General features: G+C 40.0%; 1 protein-coding gene across 4 annotated transcripts in view; it reads right to left on the reverse strand.

Moving 5' to 3' along the window:
• The window catches only part of SCRN1 (secernin 1), a 39,853-nt gene that overhangs the window by 9,062 nt on the left and 10,961 nt on the right, over window positions 1-19,830 (reverse strand). For all 4 annotated transcript variants that reach the window (XM_068935254.1, XM_068935255.1, XM_068935257.1 and 1 more), the window contains exons 3-6: window positions 12,440-12,621; window positions 5,129-5,331; window positions 1,816-2,010; window positions 20-185 (exon numbers count right to left, since the gene is read on the reverse strand). In XM_068935254.1, the coding sequence (XP_068791355.1) occupies window positions 20-185; window positions 1,816-2,010; window positions 5,129-5,331; window positions 12,440-12,621 (746 nt within the window). The remainder of the gene's footprint in view (window positions 1-19; window positions 186-1,815; window positions 2,011-5,128; window positions 5,332-12,439; window positions 12,622-19,830) is intronic.

Genomic DNA, 19,830 nt, shown 5'->3' on the forward strand with positions numbered 1-19,830 from the left:
CACCAATGCTGTGGCTTACCTTGAAGGGTCTGGCGTGCCAGTGAAGTAATGAATACAGGGAGAACTAGGGTCCTGAGGCAGAACAGACACTATGCTAGCTGTAGTAAGAAAAGATTCAGAGTCCACACAGACACCACTGTCCTTATCACGCAAGACATCAATCATAGTTTGTGCAGAAATGTCACCTATATGAGGAGGGGGAAAAAAAAAAATTCCTGAGCGTTCAATGGCTCGGACCCCAGGGAAAGATTTTAGCCTGAATGGGCTTTGTAGGCCTAGTAAGAACAGTGATATTCAGCACGAGCATGTCACAAATCCCAGTTAATCATTTCTATTTAAACAGTGTAAGCCCAGAATTAACTTGCCTAGCTAGTAAAAGAGAAGAGTATGAAGTGTTAGGCATTCCAATGGCTAGGTAGGGAGCCATCTCATTAAAAAGGTATCTTTCAGAAAAAGGAAGGCCATCATGTCTGTAATACTGCTTCAGTGATCAGCGTAAACACATTACTTACATAAAACGCCCATTTTCCCCTAAGAAGCTACCTCTACCCAAATTCAGGCAGCATGGCAGCACCCTGATCTCCCACTTCTCTTCTACTACCATTAGCTCTCTCCCAAAGCTTTGAGACATCATCTCGTGTTCACATGACCTCACAGCAGCAGACTCGCATGCTGAGGGTTTTCTCCAACCACTGTCTATGAGAATCCCCTGGTCTCATGCTATTTCCTGCATGTGTCCTATCACAACTTTCTCCCCATGCACCTACCTGTTTTCTTGCACTACTTCCTTGGCAAGAAGAGCCTCTTCCCTAGCAGGCCCTCAAACCCTGAGCTGACTGACCCTTCCAAGTATGGGTGCCTCAGTCCACCAGGGGACATGGAATAGCCCAGCAGGTCTGAGAGATCTGCAGCCATAATCATCTGTTTGAAGTAGTCCTCTGGGGTTTTAGTGCTATAAACCAGCTTTACTAAGACATTTTGGCTATGCTCCTCTTCAAAGTTACTGTTTCTGCCCCTCAGATAAATCACGCTCCAATTCTAACCTTAACAGGAACTCTATATTGTAATAAATGTTTCACCTCTAGACTCTCCTTGACATCTGCCAATGTGTGAAAACGCTAACAATGTGGTAAAAACACATCTTTACTAAAAGGCTTAAAAAAAAAAAAAAACTTGTACCATCCTTCATATATGAAAGAGCAGATATAGATCAGCCATGCACTGCTGCAGGCTGCAGTCATTTCAGAACTATTTTGGTCAGATGCAGTGCCCTTAAGTCATTAATAACTGTGGTCTGGACACAAACCCTTCCTTTGACTGAAGGCAATTGGCCCATTATCTGCTCTGGTAACTTTGTTCTGCTTGATAATGAAAAGTGAAATCACTAGTATTTCTCTTCCTTAATCAGTGATCTTAACTCCTTCCAAAAAAGTCTAAGCAAAAACCCAGAAACATGGTATCCATTCAGATCAAACTTTCGTATATGAGGCCATATTTTCTAATATGAGCGCCTATAATTACACTAAGGCACACATGCAGTGATACATCACGCATACCAGAATAACAGTAAAGAAAGTTATTTTAGAATTGCAATCCTGTTTTAAAACCTTGACCTTGCTAGAGATTAATGGCTTCATCCTTAATTGGGGCAAGTTTAGGGACAGTCTTTAGCTCTGGTCTTCCTTTCCACATGGTTTACACACAGAAGTAGTCTCCTCAATCACTTGTAGTTCTGGACACAGGGCCTGAGTTCTAGAAAGGAGAAAGCAGTCACTACACTCCCACTGCATGTACAGAGAGATGATTCACACTTACCACCTTGTTTTTCTAGGCTCTCCCTGCCAGAAGAGCAGGCTAAATGGTCATCAGCAAGAGAGAACACTTCAGAAAAATTGAAGTCTGTGTTTCCATTCCACCAGCCTTGACTTCTCACGTAATTCCTCAGTTCAGGATGCTCGGCATCAATTTTTGTAGTTAATGAAAGCTGATTGCAAATGCATTTCACCCCCTCTACAGAAACAGCCACATATCACAAGAGATCATTAATACAGTTTTTCTGGGAGAAGCTAGAAGGATAAAATAATTACAATTAGGAAACATGTGGAACCACTGGTTAGGATGTACATTTGCATGATTGGGTAACTACACATACACAGCGTGATCAGTTACTGCAGGTTTTGCAGCTCGATTCTCTGTGCTACGTTTAGTCATTTACACTGCCTGGTGATTAATAGTGCCATTTAGGCAATATAGCAGTTTAATGATTGCTCCATACCTCATACAGTCTCATTCTGAAGTAATGGAAATCTCCAGTTGCTGGAAGGTACAATTATAACATTAAGGACATACAAGCCTAACCTTTTCTCCAATGATGTTTTCCTAAGTTCATCCAATAGCACCACAACAAGGCTTTAAGCCTGACTTGACTTCAAAATATATTACAACAAAGCTGCATCTAGATTAATGAATATTCTGTGCCCCAAAATTGAAGATTTACTTTGGAAGATATTTTAGAAAGCTATTTAAGCTTACCAATTGAAAAACAGTTCTATCTGTAAGCAACAAAAGATAGCCTTAAGTTCAAGAAGTTCATTTTTAATCTACTGGGGAAAAAGCATGGTTGAACTAACAATGTTTCATGTGAAATATTTAATATAGATTGAATGTTGTCCTGACTCTATAAATGGTGAAAAATAGCATGAAGTAAAAATAAAAAGCAAGCAAGCATTAACAAATTTTAAAGGTTTTTTTGATTTCCTTTTCCCAAAACTACTGCAGTGCTTATATACATATATCTACAGCATGACTAACAGTGGCTGCTGCAGATATTCCTCAGAGAGCAGAAAGCATATGCATCAGGAGCCAAGAAAAGAGCTGATAAAGTAAATCTGCAAACCGAAATAAAACCAGATTCTGGAATTTGGCACATTTTCTTCAACAGAAACAAAAGCAGTATTTGTGCAAGCTATCAATACTGCTTTCTACAGAAATAAGCTTGCCTTTCTAGTGCCCCACGAATGCAATTTAAATAACAAGCAGAAACCCGTACTAGAAAGTTCTGTGTATCAGTCTGCAGAAGAGTTACTGTTGTCGTTCAGTGCCGACTTATAACAGGGTCACTGACAGTTTGTGCTAATTGACACTTTCAGACAGCACACCTTTCAGAGAATTTCCCTTGCTTGAGTGATAAGAATATTTGTGTTCATATTAAGCTAGGCAAGGTACTCTTAACAGCTTTTTAAATATTACACTTAACACACGTAAAACGGTATTTCATGTTTCTTCTCCCTTCTCCTCCCCCCCCCGCCAAAAGACAAATTTATCAGGCACATCGATTTCTCTCTTTAGACTAGGAAGACCGACAGTAAAAGATAAAATTTTAGAGTGTTTGTCCTTAAATTACAATCAAAAAAAGTTGCTTGATAAACATTCACCATAAGCTTCACAGAATCACAGCAGTAATGTTATGAACAAAGCTCTGATGACAGGGTCAGAAGAAAAAATTGCCTCTACACTGCGGGGGAATGGCACATTTTCCCTGTTTCCCACATTTTCCCTGAATGCGTTTAGGCGTTCATTTGCCAGCGTCAGAGCCATGCTTACGGATGCAACAAGAACATTTTGAACATAAAGTATTAAATATAGAATTCTTACATAGCCAACAACCCATCCCCTTTCCTCCTGGCAACCTTTGCATGCTGCAGGAGATGGAAACTAGTCAATTTAATCTGCTGCCCAAGGGGGCCTCCTGAAGAGAAACGTACAGGTAAAAAAAAAATAAGAACAGTTGCTGTAGTATCATTTCAAAAAGCTGCAAGAAGTAGATGAAGGCAACAGTTTATTTGCTGGGAAGAAGGACGTGAAGGTTACGGATTGTTGATGTAGCTAAAAAGGTTAAGTAAAAAATGCTGCTCTTCAAACGTCAGCCAGGTAAATCAACAGAAGGTTGCCATGTCATAACCCTAGGAACCTAGGGGCCAGTTGCTTCCCAGAATTTGGCTTTCATCAGGACAACATCATTAACCTTGGATATGTATTTGCAATGGAAAATTTCCTCCGCTTTGTAGCTATCCCAAAAGTGCAAGCTGCAAAAGTAAGCTGATTCATATTTGATAGCATGAACTGACAATAAGCCATTACAGAGCCTAGTATTATTTCCTTGCTTTGGTACAAAGAAGAAAGGTTAAACACCTCTCCTTCCCTCAGCTGTTGTCTCCTACTTCAAAAGACGGGGAAATGAAAAGAGAATTAAATGGATGTGAAAAAGAGAATTAAATGGATAGCTCAAAGCATGGATGATAAAAATCCTCTTAAATTATTTGTATTTTTAATGTATTCAAATGTGATTAAGTTTTAAAAACAAATTCGACCCTTCTGAAAATAAAGATCCCTTGAAAACTAAAAGCAGCAACCCGATTACATTAAATATATGCTTTAATCATATTAATTATATTAAAGCAGCACATATTTGCTGGCAAAGTTTTAAGTAAGTTCAGCTACCAAGCCAGTGAACACTAGAAGTGTGTGTATAGCTAAACAAGTTTGACAGCTCTGGCTTCATGCATACAGAAAGAAAAACCACCTGCAAGTTTTAAGAGCTTTCAGAAAAGTATTGTTTTCCAGTACTGGAATAAGAAATGGGGGTATGAGGGGACTACCTCTATTGCAGTAAAGCAACCAGCAACGGCTAGTTCAATTTCCCACGTACATGCAAGACCTTTTCCTCAATATTACCTATGCTCATCCTTCCTTCTTAATATTTTAGATTTATAAGTAACGATTTGTGAATTAATTCCACCGAAAAGATGCTTGATAGATTTCCAAATGCCCAATTCTACTTACCAAAAAAATTAAGTTCAGTGATTACTACCGAGCTTATGTTTACAGGTAACATACTGACCAACTTCACGGAAGATACTAAGTTAAATCAATGAAAATCAATGTTTAAAAAATGAGGAGTAGTACAAAAATAAAAGAAGGCAAAAATCGATGATTTACTCAGTGTTCCCCAAATAATTGCATAAGTTAGTCACTTATTTAAACTCAGTGACTTTAAGGCCAAACCAATGATTTTTTTGTTACAAACAGCTGTAATTGTAAAGCAGCTTACTGTGAGTCATAAACTAACCTGTGATTTTTTCTGCTGCCCAGTATTTCCCAGAAGTCTCTAGTATCCACGCTTCTTTTCTGTCCACAATCAGAAATGCACTTTGGAAAGTATGGCATGAATTCCCATCTTCATAATAATTTCCACCTTGCCCATGCTCCTCCAACAAAGCAACAATTACATCCAATGCTTCTTTAGCTGTTGCACCTCTTTCTAAGGCAAGTCTATAAAAAAAGGGTAAAACAGAGACTCAAACAGAGATGTAAGAGTGAGGTCTTCATGGGTTATCAATTTTAAACAGCAACATTGATCTGGTTTTAAAATACCAAAGTGCCAAGTCTGCCAGACACAAGAATTCTTGCTTTAATGAGCTGACAGAACTACAGGATAGGATATTAACTTATTTGATTTGTTGTTTCAAGCTTTTATTTTCTGCATTGATTTCTTCATCCTCAAACCTATCCCAGCTGGTATTTAGTTTTAGAAAAGTCGAACTACCAACTGATGACCTAGTCCGTATTCTAAGAGTCCAATGTTCTATTTATTCCCCTCAGACAGAATGAATTTGAAGGACAATTTATTAAGGCCTTTCTAAAATAACAGCAGCATATAAGCTTATCTCTTCTGTACAGAAGAGTAGAAAATGAAAAATTAATACTTCCAGAGAGAAGGGAAGGAATATTCAGTGTAACTGTCTGTCTGTAACCTCTCTTTTCCAATGCTCAAATCCTTAATTGCTCATCATGCTTAGGAAGCTAAATGTGTGTTACGCACAATGCAGAGACCAATCCAAGACATAATGCAGTGCTTACTGTGTACCGTGGACAGAGGTATTTGTGCATAGGCACACCTCAGTGCACCTGCAGAGGTTTCCCCCCCAAAAATGTCAGGTATTTGCCAAATAGAACCTGAATAGCTTGAAATAGGCATAGAAATAAAATTGCAGATACTGGTAAGACTTCATTCAGATACAGAATCAACTCAAAACAGAAGACTCACATCTCTTATGTGTAATATAAAAATTTGCATACAGCTTTTATATATATAGAGATATATATATATACACATATATATACATACACACACACACACACAAATAAGGAAACACAAACTACACAGAAAAAAATCAAGTAATTATCTACTAGAAAAAAAATCCTAACTGCAACAGATGAGAGGTTTTATTTAATCTTTTCATCAGGAACTGACATCAATTAAATACAAATTTGGAGCATGTTTATATATGAACAGCTATACATTAATGAGGACATTCCAAATTCAACAATCCATCAAGCATAATTGACTTACAGGATTATAAATGTCTTGTAATTATGCTAGCTGGTGTTTACTCCCATTTTCGGGAGAATCACAGAGCTGGAAAAGAATGAACTAGACCACTTTTCTATGTTTCAAGAAAGTCCTGTCCAGCTTCTAGCAGGAATACTTGGGGTAAGGACTAATTCCCAGATTTCCAAGCTTTGGTACACAACTGGATGCATGGGCTGGATCTTCAGTGCAGCTGAGGAACTACCCTTACCACTGAAGTCAGACTAAGAACACAGTCACATATGACTAACACATATATGACTACACTGTTTTCCAGTTGAACACAGGGGAAAAAAAAGATGCAAGCTAAGACTCTGCCCTAAGGATTAAACATCAGTATTGCCTCTGCTATTAGAAGAGGGATAATTAGCTTACTCTCATACGTATCATCTCTGAAAAAAGGATGTGTAGCCTCACAGGCCTGCTCTGTAGCACGTTATAATGCTACAACTATGCTTTGTGCCTCCTGAAGCAGTGCCCTCTCTTATATGTGTTTCTAATGCAGGTGCAAAGGCAGTCACTGGCTTAAGATAGGCAGAGCCTTTCCTCACTCGCTGTGTTATCAGGCCGTGTTTTGCAATGTATAGCTTGTTATTCTGTCAGCAGGTGTCAAAAGTACTATAAATTGCTTCTGCTTTTGGAAGCGGACCTCAAGAAGTCCACTTAGTATAACCCTTTAGAAGAAATATTCATAGACCATCCAATTGTCATTTGCCTAAATCTCCACTTAATTTTTAATGATGTGGATCCTGGTGTTCCCTAGGGTATTTGTTTCAGTTACTTCAATTAAGACTTTTCTGCCTCTGAAGCTTAAGCTAGTTTTCTTTACCGCCTCTGGGGAACGGTCAGCGTTCAATCAAATAGTCTTCCATACTATAAACTCGAGATCACTTTTAGATGGAGGGAGAAGTCGAAACAACATTCAGCTAGACTAGTTAGCTCCATTCGGAGGGACAAAGGGGGGAGAATGGGACGTGGGAACAAATAATGACATGGGAGAACTTCAAAAGTAACAGCTCAGCAAAAGAACAGCAGCTGACATGGATTTATTAGAAACAAGTCTCATCAAATTCATCTAATCCCTTGCTATAACAAAATGACAGGATACGTCAACGGAGAAGGATCCATGATCTTCTGTTTTGGCAGTCTTACTGACATTTTCATTAGCAAGCTAGGGAAGTGTAAAATAGATCAAAATACATAGTAGGTGCCAAATTGGTTGGGGTGAGGGGGAACATATCCAAAGAGTAGAAGAGGCATCCAAAGAACATTAGTGTCTGTCAAAATAGAAGCATACACCAAGCAGGACTCTTCAAGCATTTCTGGTTTGCCGTTCATTGTTTTCACCAAGTCTATTAATAAATGACCTGAAAAATCAAGCATCTGAATCTCTTTTGGAAAAGATACAGAAGTTGCCATCAATCAAAAGGTAAACCTAGGTTAGCGTCACAGCATACCATGACAGAAAAAATAGAGACCATGCTAGTCATTGTATGTACATAACAACAAACAGAAGCATAACCTCCAAGACACACGAATATTCTGCTCTACTCACCGACTAGGCCTCAGCTGAAATCCAGTTTTCGACACTGTACTTTATGAGATACAGGGCCCAATTAAAGATACTGCTTTTGTCTGAACTAGGAATGACCACATGTCTAAAAGAACATGATTTAAAACAAAATATGAAGAATGTAGGGGTGTTTTAGGAGAAAGAAAACTGAGGCACAAGAATAGATTTGACAAAGCTATAGGGAGTGACTGGATCCTGCCTTGAAGAAATGGATGAAATAATCTCTTGAAGTACCTTGCAGCCTAATCTAAGTTGATGATGAAAACACTAAGCAGAAGAGTCCAAATCTCTGTAATTAATCTCTAATTAATCTCTAATTAATTTCACTAAAATGATTTCCAAAATGCAAATACTAATAATTAGGAAATGTAGTAAATTTCAAACAATGGCATATCATCTCATGAAAACAACTTCCTGTTTCCTGAGGGAAGGAAGAGCACTGAGTTGCATCACCTCTGCGCTTGTCATTAGCTGTACAATGCAAGCAGGCTGTAGAAGTCTTGACAAGTAAAAAAAAAAAATCAGCAACTGCTGCATTTGTATATAGCTCCACAGAAGGAAGAATGACCTTGGTGTTCTAGAAATTACAGTCTAAATGTAATTAAGACTTAGACTTTGCTTTTGTTTGGATGCTTCTGCCTGTCAGTCACAAAGGGCAGAAAATAAAAACTCAAACAAAATAAAAAACACTCTACATAGCAACTACACAGTTCATGGAGTTCATCTCCACGAAACTCTAGGTCTTGCCAATTATCTTGACATCCACGTCCTGGGTTACTGTAGCATAACCTTCCCACCAACATATTTCAGAGTACTCTGCAAGGGCCACTGGAAGAAAATTTTAAATTGTTTCCCCCCCAGACAGAATAGCTTGAATTATTCATTAAGGAAATTTCAGTGGCTCAGTACAATCCATTACCTCAGTACCTCCAATATGGTATCACATCATATTATAATCTTGTCAAAACTTTATTCTCTTAAGCCTTCCCACTTCACATCTCAGTTACAAGTGCAGACTTTCCAAATGAAGTAACATACATGATGACAACGTTCTACATTGTTCAGTTTTGACCTAAGGAAAGAAACTGATAAAGTCACTTTTCAGGAGAGGATTCTTGATTTATAAGGGCATACTGAACAGGTTTCTTCATTTATACCTTTTAACATAACATTGTTCTGTTCTAACCATATAAGCATAGACAAAGCGGTACAGCATTTTTTCACATGAACGTACTTCTCTAAGTAAACAGGCGCTTTAGAGAGATATCCATGCCTTCCCCAAAACTGCAGCCACACTAGAAAAAACATCTGAATAAAACCCCGATAAGCTAACCAACGTAGCAATACTGGTACAGCTTTCAAAGCCCAGGTTTTGAATCAACCCCTAGAACAGGAAGGAGAAGAAAAAAAACCCAGTGTTTCTTAGAAATTTGTGCTAGAACCTGTTTTCTTTCCAGTTTTCTGTCTGCTGTGACTAGCTTCATATTCTCACTTAAACTGGGATGGTGTAAAGTAGGACCATCTTTTACCTTCATTCCTTCAAGTCAGTCACACAATCTTCACCCATTTCTTTGAAATCATTCTTATGTTCAGACACGCTGTACTGTGATATACTACCAAACTAACGATCTGTAGATACCTGTTTTACTCCTAAGATACAGCAGTATATTAGGTAACACACTATTACCAGTCACTAAGTCAGCAATCAATGACTAAAAAAATAAACAAGCTAAGAACTTCATGAAATATACCTGTACTGGTGTCCATCATAGTCTTTAAGGAAAACAAAATTTTGTCCATGAGTTTCCAGGATGAATTTTCAATTTCCTGTTTCAGCAACAGAACATGCTGACTTCAGAATTATTTTGCCATACTGCTAGATGCCTCTGGCTTGTTCAACGGAAATACTCTCCTACAGTCTTTGCCCACGTTGGCTGGATTTTAAAGCCTAACTTAAAAGTGACAATTCCAGACAAGCTGCTGATAGGCTCAAAGAGACAGGATGTCTACCCTAATGAAAAGAATAATCAGCTTCAAGAGAACGTAGAAGCGAAGTCTTAGGGGAGCCTCAGCACTCAAGCAACACTTTGATTCTACAATCTGAATGACATTCCTGAGTTGACACTCTTATGCCTGCTCTGAAGAACATTTTTCAGAGTATGAAGCTTTTAGTTTCCTTTCCAAACAGCTGAGGACATACACGCATGCACAAAGTGTTTCTCTTAATCCTTCAGCTATGATCCGACATAGATGCAAAAGTCGGACAAATGCACGGGCGCGAGCAAAGTTTGGCCAGCAAGGGTGTGCGTTTCTTAATCAGGCTTGAAGCTCCTCCATTTACTTTCCTTCCAATAAATCCTGAGCAATAGAGCTATCAAGTACAAAACCAATCATGTAGACTGCAATGAAGCAGCTGGCACCAGCTGTGCCTCTTCTCAGCCATCTGCAGAACAAGCTAACTTTATTTTATGAGGCCATCCAATACAGGTAAGCTTAAAGCAGCTGGCCAAGTCTTCACAGTGAGAGAATCACTTTGGCTGGAACTACAGACAGATGGTACTTTGCAACACGTCTCTGTAGTCCTCCTTGCCCAAAGCACTCACCATCTCTAAGCTACAGACAATTCGTTCTGCAGACAAGATGGTGGGGAGGGAGAGTAATACCCACAGGTGAGACTCAAAGGTTGCTCACGACTAGCTTCTCCTTCTTTTGGTATCTCCACATTTGCTAGTGTGGGTGTATCTAAAGCTGCCGGATGACCTGTCTACTTGAATGTTAAACAGTATTTTGAGACTATAATAATTGTGACAAAAATAAGCAGAACACTGCATCAAAAGCAATGGTTTGTCAAAATTCCAAGAGCATAGTAGTGGGAGGAGAAAAAATTAAGGTGGGGCATGGGAAGTCACCTTACACATCCTTCTTCCTGACAAAACCTTGTCCTACGTTTTCTTAAACAAACTCCGCGACCTATTGTCTCCCTTGATACAATTAAACTCACTAGTCCTCCCGCGTACCGCTTCTCTGGAGATACTATCAGTGTATAGAGTTTAGAGAAAATACCAAAGAGAAACATAACCTCAGTTCCCTCATGCTTCTCTAATGAATCAGATTCTCTAGATCTCTGATCATACGTCCCAATTTTCACTGCATTCTCTCCAGATGGTATACATCCCTCTTGATTTGTGGTAGCTAGAACCAGAAACTGCCTTTCTGCAAAGACTTCATTAGAGTCAGAAAACATTTACATTTACAATTTCAGGCTGCTATACACCTAACAGCAATTTCATCTACCCGTGCTTTCCATCTTGCTTATGAGAATGCCTTCTAAGGTTCTAATGGCCTCTTACAAGTCAAGATATCTACTTCCTATCCTCTATCCACAAAATTTGTTATCTCGTTACAGGAGAAAAACGGAATGATTCCACAGGATTTTTCTTGACTAACAGTGAGCACTGCAAGTATGTTAGCTCCTTGACATTTAAGCTGATTTTTTGTTTCTTTCTTTCCCCCAGGAACTGAGGTTAAGCTGGTCTATAACCCAAGCTCTTTTTTCATCTTTCAAGTACAGCCACCATATTTAACCTTTTCCAGTCATCCCTCATCTTCCACTAGGTCTTAAGAAAAATGAGAACGCTTCTGAAATTGGTTCAGCCTGCTCATTAAGTACCATACTGCAAATTTCAGCAGGCTCACCTGGTCTGAAATTGATTCGGTTAAATAAGCACTATCCTGTTATCCTTTTAAAATAAAGCGAGTTCATTTGCTCCCTTTGTGATAAGTTTACACCGTGTTCTCCTGTTCTTTCACTTTCATCTTTCTTCCCCCACTCCCTTCTTTAAATTCTCTTCACTGCAAGCTCAGCATGCAGGCTAAGACTTACAATGCAGCGCAAGCCTTCCAGGCAGCCAGCCTCCACTGAGCAGGCTTCCAGGAGTTTGTTTGCCAGCAGTTAAATAAGGGCAATGGTTTGCATTGGAATGTATGGGCTGAAGTGAGGAGACAGGAGTTTGTTTATGCCTACACTTGGAAAAAGGCCCAGGGGATGAGCTTTTTAAGGTTGCAGCAGTCTCTTTTAAAGTGGGGGAGAAGGAAGGGCACGCTAGTGATCTGGTGCTACAAATTAGTTAGCAGTTCCTTACTAGCAATGCGTTACATCATCATTTCTCTTATCTGTCAAAATAGTCACTGCTAGACTGTAGGTTAGGTAGGTGGGGTACGTTTAGTGAAATCACATTAGACTGAAGCAGCAAGTACCCGGTAGCCAACTTCAAATTCCAAGTGCTTTAAAATGTTAACTCAACTATGCCTCAAGTCCTGCTTATATTGTTTGAAAACCTCTTAATGCCAGCACCGCAAAGCTGTTACCCAGTATCATCATCATCATCTAAGCCTTTAAACACTAAAGGCTGGTCACAACTCAGCAAGCCACCAACCTGACAAGATCCATTCCGAGCAAGGCTTCAGATTCGGAAGCTGGTTCTCTGGTCACAACGGCTTCATTAGCTACACAAACTCCATGTTCGTTAGCTCCCATTTCTGCGCCCCAAAGCCAGGAAGGCCTGCTCAGCACAACAGCATGAGTCTTCGGCACCTGCTCAATCTCAATATATGTACACTGCATTGGGGAAGGGAGAGCAGGAAAAGAAAAAGCAAATGAATTGCAAGCACCTCATTTAATGCTGTGACTAAAGTAATGCAAGACTTAATGTATAGACAGGACACACAGCAGAAATACACTTTTCTCAAGTATGAGCTTCAGTATAATATAGCAGGGAATTTTTTTAAACAATATTTAACTGTTACGTTCTGACCTTTACGTCTTTATATTGCAGAAAGCCAGGGAGAACATGTCTATTTTGACGGTCACAGGCTTCAAAGAATCATGCAGAAACCAAGTGCTAGAGATAGTAGAAAGTAGCAGTAGCTAGACTGTACTGTTTCCAATAGGTCGTTTTGTACACGGTAACAACACTGAACAAGTCTACCATCTCATCCAGGTACAATCTTGGTTACTTTATTAAATACACAGTGTGACAACAATAACTGGATAAAGTACATTACAAGGCCTCCCCCTCTCCCCTGCTGCCTCCCCTGCAGCTGACCAGACCTGCTGTTGGTAGGGAAAAAAAAAAAATCAGGACTGGAAAAGGTTCAGTGGAACGCCTTGATAAACACTCACAGGAAGAAAAACACTGGTATTGTTTTTGCTTAAAACTGATGTTTTTGCTATTTTAAATGACCTACTGTAGTCAGGGGTCTACAGATACATTCTGAGAAGACAAAAATACAGAGGAAGGCTGCACAGAAGTCATTGAAAAGGCAAGGAAGAAAGAATCCATTCATTATCTTCACATATTTTCTTTTCTCTTGCTCTAGGAGTTAAAAATAAGCACTGTTTTCCCAGACAGCACGAAGGAGTACTTGATCCATTGCTAGGTCATTTGTCTGTACAAGCCAAAGAAGCATGCTTAACATTTTAATCCTGAAGCCATACTGAGTTCTTCAAGGCCTGAACTCCACAGAATTTTCATTTGAGGCAACCAAAACTGACAGTAGTATTTATGAGACCTCTCTTAGTGGCTAGCATTCCTGGTGCAACATCTTCTATGCAGGAAGCCATCTGCAACATTTTTCTGGAGGAATATTTGTTTGGTCAGACCTATCAAAATGCAACAAGATGAGAAGAACGGACTGCGGACTGAAAGCTGCTTGCCACAGGAATAAATGCTCTGTCTATATTAAACGCTAAAGCCAAAGGAATCAGTCCAAGATTATCAGCAGCAAGAAACTTTACATTTTTTTTTAACCAGTGTTTCCACTCTAAGGATTACACAGCACAATCATCTTAAGTCTCCAGTCTTGCAACAATTTTATAGTAATAGTTAGTCTAGAATGCAACTAACATGTATAGGACATGCAAGGACACAAAGCAATGAGTCTGCCACCTTCATAAGGAATTGCATGTGAACAGGCCAAACTGCTGGCAATCTATAAAGCTAGGCAAATTATATATGAACATAAAGGGATAGATTTCTCACAGAGGACGCCTCAGTTAAAGTGAGGACAACTATTCTGTTCTAATGAATTAAAAACAGGTTAGAGACATGCTCCCTTTTGGTTTTTACTACGAACTTAACTTTGATTTTTGGCTTAAGCTCAGCAGGAAATTATCTGCTGTATCTGCTGGAGAAAATCTCTAATATTTGACCAAGCTATAAACTAAATTGCCTATATAGCAATACACTATGATTTTGTGGAGATAAGAGTTCCCATCTACTGAGGTGCAGAAACACTCCGCACTAGCCAGGAACCAAGAGCCACCTAATATAAAATCATCACATACAGTAAGCCCTGTGTTTCATTTTCAAACCAAGCCATGCCAGAGCAGTCATCTGACATCAAAACTTCCCATTCTCCATTCAAGCTACCAGGAAACAAATCTTATTTTTGACAGCCTGTGCAAATCTTTCAGATCTATATGTCACTGCTGTTTGGAACAGCACTTAACGTGCATGTGTGAATGAACACAGATTAGTTACATTTCTTCAATGTAGAAAGGAGGACACATAGCTAGAGTAGCAGGGAAGGGGCTGGGCCAAGCCCATTCCCGTACGCCACGTGAAGACATGACAGGCACGTGCAGCCAGGGAGACACTAGCCCCTGCACCTCACACGTGGTCAGCAAGCAGGAGCCATCCTGCAGCGCTACACAGAGCATATACCTTCTCAGCACTGTCACGGACAGCAAATATCTAAAGGTGACACAGAGGAGACTTCAGTACTCCGTAAACCGCACTTGCATGACATTCTGCAAATCAATAGCCCTGTTTTAACAGCTTACGCTTGTTTTAGTTACTACACTGGAGCTCTGATTTTCTGGAAGGAAAAATGATGAAATAGCCAGACTAAAAAATAAAATAAAAGCTGAAAGCTTTTCCTCTGCAAATACATAAATACATCATATCCGAGCTATCCTTGCCACCAAACCAAGCATTACCAGGGCCAATATTTCCTATAAAGATGATATTGTCAACAGTAGCAATCAAGGACAGTGAAATAAGAAATCGTCTGCTCAAAGGTTCCAGAGCATCCTGCAAGAAGTGCCTTTGCTTTATAACTGCGTAATCGGAGACCAGAAAACATCCTGAGGCCTCCTTATGCACCTCTTCATTTATGAACACATTTCTGTCTGTAACAGAGACAACTGGCTGGGCACAGTGGGGAGCCAGTGAAGTAGCAAACCGATGGAATACAGCTGTCACCTTCCGTACTGCCTCTGCATGTTCCCCAACTCTACAATAAGCACACATGGGCCATCTTTTCATATTATGGTTTTTAGCTTCCATACATTAACCCACGTGCATAGACAACATTCATGCCTTATCTATGTAAGTTGTCTTAGAAGAATGAAACAACAGAAAACTATTCCAATCTGCCAGTGAGTGACACGGCATGGCAAAATTATCATAAACTTGGTATTTGCTCATCTGTCCTTTTCTTTGGTTCTTGAAAATAATGAAAAATCCCTGAAGATGTCTTACTTTCCCATTAAAATTATTTATTCCAGTAAGCAGGAAAGTAGGCAGTCAATCTAAATGGTACCTTAAGGCAGGTATCTAGTTTGTATTTGTTAGTAATAGGAAAGGGTTTTTCGATAAACTAGGATCTAGATGCAAACTAACAATAGTGTTTATTTTAAACTTAACAATCCCCACCCTTCATAACTCCAAACCCCTTGCCTTAAAACAAAGACAGAAAACAATTTTCCAGACGTAGGAATGTCTTACTGCTAGGAATGAGAGGCAGGGAATACAGAAATACGGCTACCTACCTGGATTTGAGACGCATCGGCGCTAAAGGCGAGTTGATATTAAAGCTGGTCACCAGATCTGCAGCGCTGCAAACCTTTGCTGCGCTGCAAATCACCACATCTCTCCCTCAGATATCAGAATACATGCTTAATAGCTCAGACAGGGAAGGAAATAGTGAGGGAAAGACAACGCTCTCCACCTAAAAACCCGCTGGTCACCAAATTGCCAGAAATGGGAGTTCAGATGAAGGCATGAGTCCAAAAATAAGCACAAACCACAACCTCCTTGTCTCTCCTCCTGCACCCCACCAATATGGCAAATCTCTCCAGCACAGTGGCATAACAGCCTGTTCTAGTGAGAGTTTTGCCAACCTAGGCAATGACAAACCAAATAGACATCAGGTACTGCTGTGATCCTGCCTGCTGCCAACCCCGTCCTTAAAATTCCTCAAGCCCTCCGCATCAGGGCTTCCTAACAACATTTTCATTACAGTATAAACGTTAAAAATGCAAGAATACGCTACTGATACGTTTGGTGGCAATGGCTGTTAGTGAGTGAAGCGTCAAACTCCATTGATTTCCTAGAATCCCAGTCCTGAAAGTGGCATAACTGGCATCATGCCCTGTGACAGTAAATTCAGATCAGGAAATAAAAAGAGTGAAGAGAAGAGATTTCGCATGTAAGAGATGCACCCCACTTCTTTTTTTAAAAGAGAATTGAGTAGGCTGAAAATTAATGACATTTTTTTCACTTATGGTATCAAGAAAAGAATCTCATCAAGGCAGTTCTAAATATAGCACAAAGCACAAATGTACCTTCCCCTCTAGCTAGGGCACGCATCTATGTTGGAGGTATTCCAAAAACAGAGAAGACAGACATAACACAAGAGATTTCTTCTTTCATTAACGAAAAGCAACTATTGTGCAGCCTCTACTGTATTCAGGCTGCAGGAACTTGATTCCTAGCACTGCCAGCCAGGTCATTATGAAATATCAGTGAAATCACAGGCTTCAGCCCTGTATAACAAAGGCAATAGTCAGGGAATGCTTTAGAAAGAAGCGATCTTTAAAAAAGGGCCATAAGACTATAGATTAAAAGAAGAGATACCCCCTCATCAGATCCATGCTCTATTTCAGCACTAACTCTTTGCTTAACTACCTCAAGCACTGCCATATCACACCATCTGTTTGAAAACAGACAAAATTTCTACACTGCTGCAGTAATCAGAGAAGTTGCAATTAAAGAAGTTGCATCATGGCCGCTTTCAACCCTTTTGTCCAAGAGAGGGATGACAAAATAGGATGAGGCAGCCTTGCAGCAGGCTACCTCCATAGTCCTCAAGACACTGAGACTGATAGCTGGCTGCAGCTGGCTGGACAGGTAGTTCCATGGATGATATGGGCTGCTTGGACACTCCCACACTTGAAGTGAAGGATTGGAAAGCTAAAATATAGTTGTTTCAGAAAGCCCTTCAAGGACATCTCCTTTGGATGACCCTGTGAGAGGGCAATTTACAGATACTTCTTTTGCTGCTTATTTACACAAAACAACCCAATAGAGCACAAAGGAGTGGGAAATAACCAGTTGCTGAAGAAGAGGTATGCAAGCAGCAACACGCAAGGCAAAAGATGGGGCAAGCTGATGTCCCTACCGCTGCTGCTTATGCACTGAGCAGCACTACAAGTATGCAATGGAAGGCACATGGACTTTACAACACCCCATTAAGCATCCTGAGGAGATGATGGTCCCTATTATACTGTTGTGCACAAACGCTCTGATCGAAAGCAGAGAGGAAACTGTTGTATATCAGGATAAATCAAGCCTGCGTACATCTAAAATAACTAGCTCTAGTTCTAGTAGGTGCATAGTCAAAGCAGAACGGTGACCATACCTCTCTCCAGAGAGGTTTTACTCACCTTGCTAGCCTTCAAAGACACACTCCAGACTAGTACCTCTACCCTCACATGGCTGCCAGGTATAGCAACTACTGCTGTAGCTGTAGTGGAAGTCTACAAATACAGAACAAAAACAACTTCTACCACAGCAAAGTACCTCTTACCTCCTTATATGAAGGATATGGTTTTTCCTTGTTTATGAAGACCCTAGTACACTTGACACAAACTTCTGTAAGCAACAAGAGTACTGGAACAGTATTGCATATTGTTCCTACCAGTTTCTAGTCATCGCAACCATAACTGTGAAAATTTAATCTCTAGGCCTCTGATCTCTGCAAGTGTTATTTTGCAACTTGGTGACTAAGGACGATAAACAGATTTTATTCTAGAAAAGAATTTGAGAGACTAGAAAAAGCTGAACTGTTCACCTGTCAAATGTGTAGAATGACACACTCTGGCTTACTCTACCAAGCTATCAAGGGCCCTCAGGCATGTGAGCCAAGCTACGGAAATGAACTCAACAACATGCAATATAGGCCTTTATACAAACCAAACACCAGTGAATGCAGCAAGGCACCCAAGGCAGAGAGCGCTCTCTGGAGATACTGTATGTCAGAACAGATTTAGTAATCAAGAATTTGTCTCTTGTGCATGCAAGTTACAAATCTATCAGTCTCCCGAGACAAGAATTAAAACTGAAATAGGGATGAAGCTTATTAACATTATTTTTTCAAACTGGTAAGAATCAGATTTCAAAGAAGCCACAAAAAGCCCATCACAAAGATATCCTTGGCATTCACAAATTTCCTAGGACTGATTGCTTGGCCACTTTGAAATTCATCCTCCCACGTATGTTCTGCCACAAGCAAACAGCCTGGGTGAGGCACAATAGTGTTTAAAAACAAAAAAAAATCCACAATTCCAGCACGCTCCCTCCTCTTTCACTCTGTCCCAGTTAAAAAAAAAAAATTAGAAAAAAAAGTTAAAGAGATTAGGTACATATCTGTAGTTCAAGCTAAACAGTTCTGATTTGGTAACAGAAGGGAGCAAAGCAGCAGCGCTCATACAGGAAAAAAAAACAACAGGTTTTGAGGAGTCAAAAACTGCCAAGAGACTATGGTTTCTACCTCTGAACTGCGGCGCCGGCTTGTGCACTATGTTACAAATCAAACTAACTAATCAAACAGATTAGTTTAAAGGCCAGTGGCCTACAATGGAGCAGAAGAGAAAAAAAAGTTCACATTAGCCAAGTAATAGACTCTGCTGAAGGCAGCATCCACTTTCTCTTTTATTAGTTGCTCTCTGTCTGCACGCTGCCTCTCCTTTAAACTTGCGCAAAGGCTAAAGCTTAGCTGAAACAAGGTGACTGGCTGTGTCATGAGATGGGCTGCTCATGCAGCCAGTTACTGGGTCTCACCTGAGAGGCAAAAAACATAAATTTCTAAACTCTCTCTCAAATGTAAGCCTTCAGACTACAGCCTTTTGCACCTACATGGGAAAAATTAAAAGCTTCATCACAGGCCCAGAAGTTGCAATGTTTCAAGCGTGCCAGTCATCCAGACCCTACCCGGGAGGTGTCCTGCACAGCACTTGGCTGGTCACACAGGGGTGCCCAGGGCCACGTTCAGGGCTGCGATAACACGACTGTTGAAGTGCAATGCTGCCAATCTAATTTGGAGGCCTACCAAAGAGCAAGTTCTCAGTACATTTTCAGCTGCTGCTTGACTTTCATTGTCAGATTCTGAACATCTTAATCGCAGATATAATCCAGATAACTCAAACAGCTGGCATAGGAGGGAATCAAAGTGTATCAGAACTAAACTGTAGCACTGTTATGAAGCCTGGCGATTATGTTACAAATACCAGAATTAAGACATCTCCAGGTAAGGTGAAGCCAACTTAAACAAAGCCGAAGTCTACTTTCCAAGCATTGTATCACTGTTGCAACAACAGAGATCCTTGAGTTAGCCTCAAGTGAGTTTGCATGTCTGCAGCGCTCAGAGCAATGCACAGCAAAAATTTTACTGTTCCTCTGAAAATTCACAGAAAAAGAAGAAAGGATGGTATCCTTTTCAAAAAAGAATTATTAAAAATAGACAAAACAAGAAAAAATCTTTA

This window comes from Struthio camelus, chromosome 2 (genome assembly GCF_040807025.1).
Source record: "Struthio camelus isolate bStrCam1 chromosome 2, bStrCam1.hap1, whole genome shotgun sequence".
NCBI lineage: Eukaryota > Metazoa > Chordata > Aves > Struthioniformes > Struthionidae > Struthio > Struthio camelus.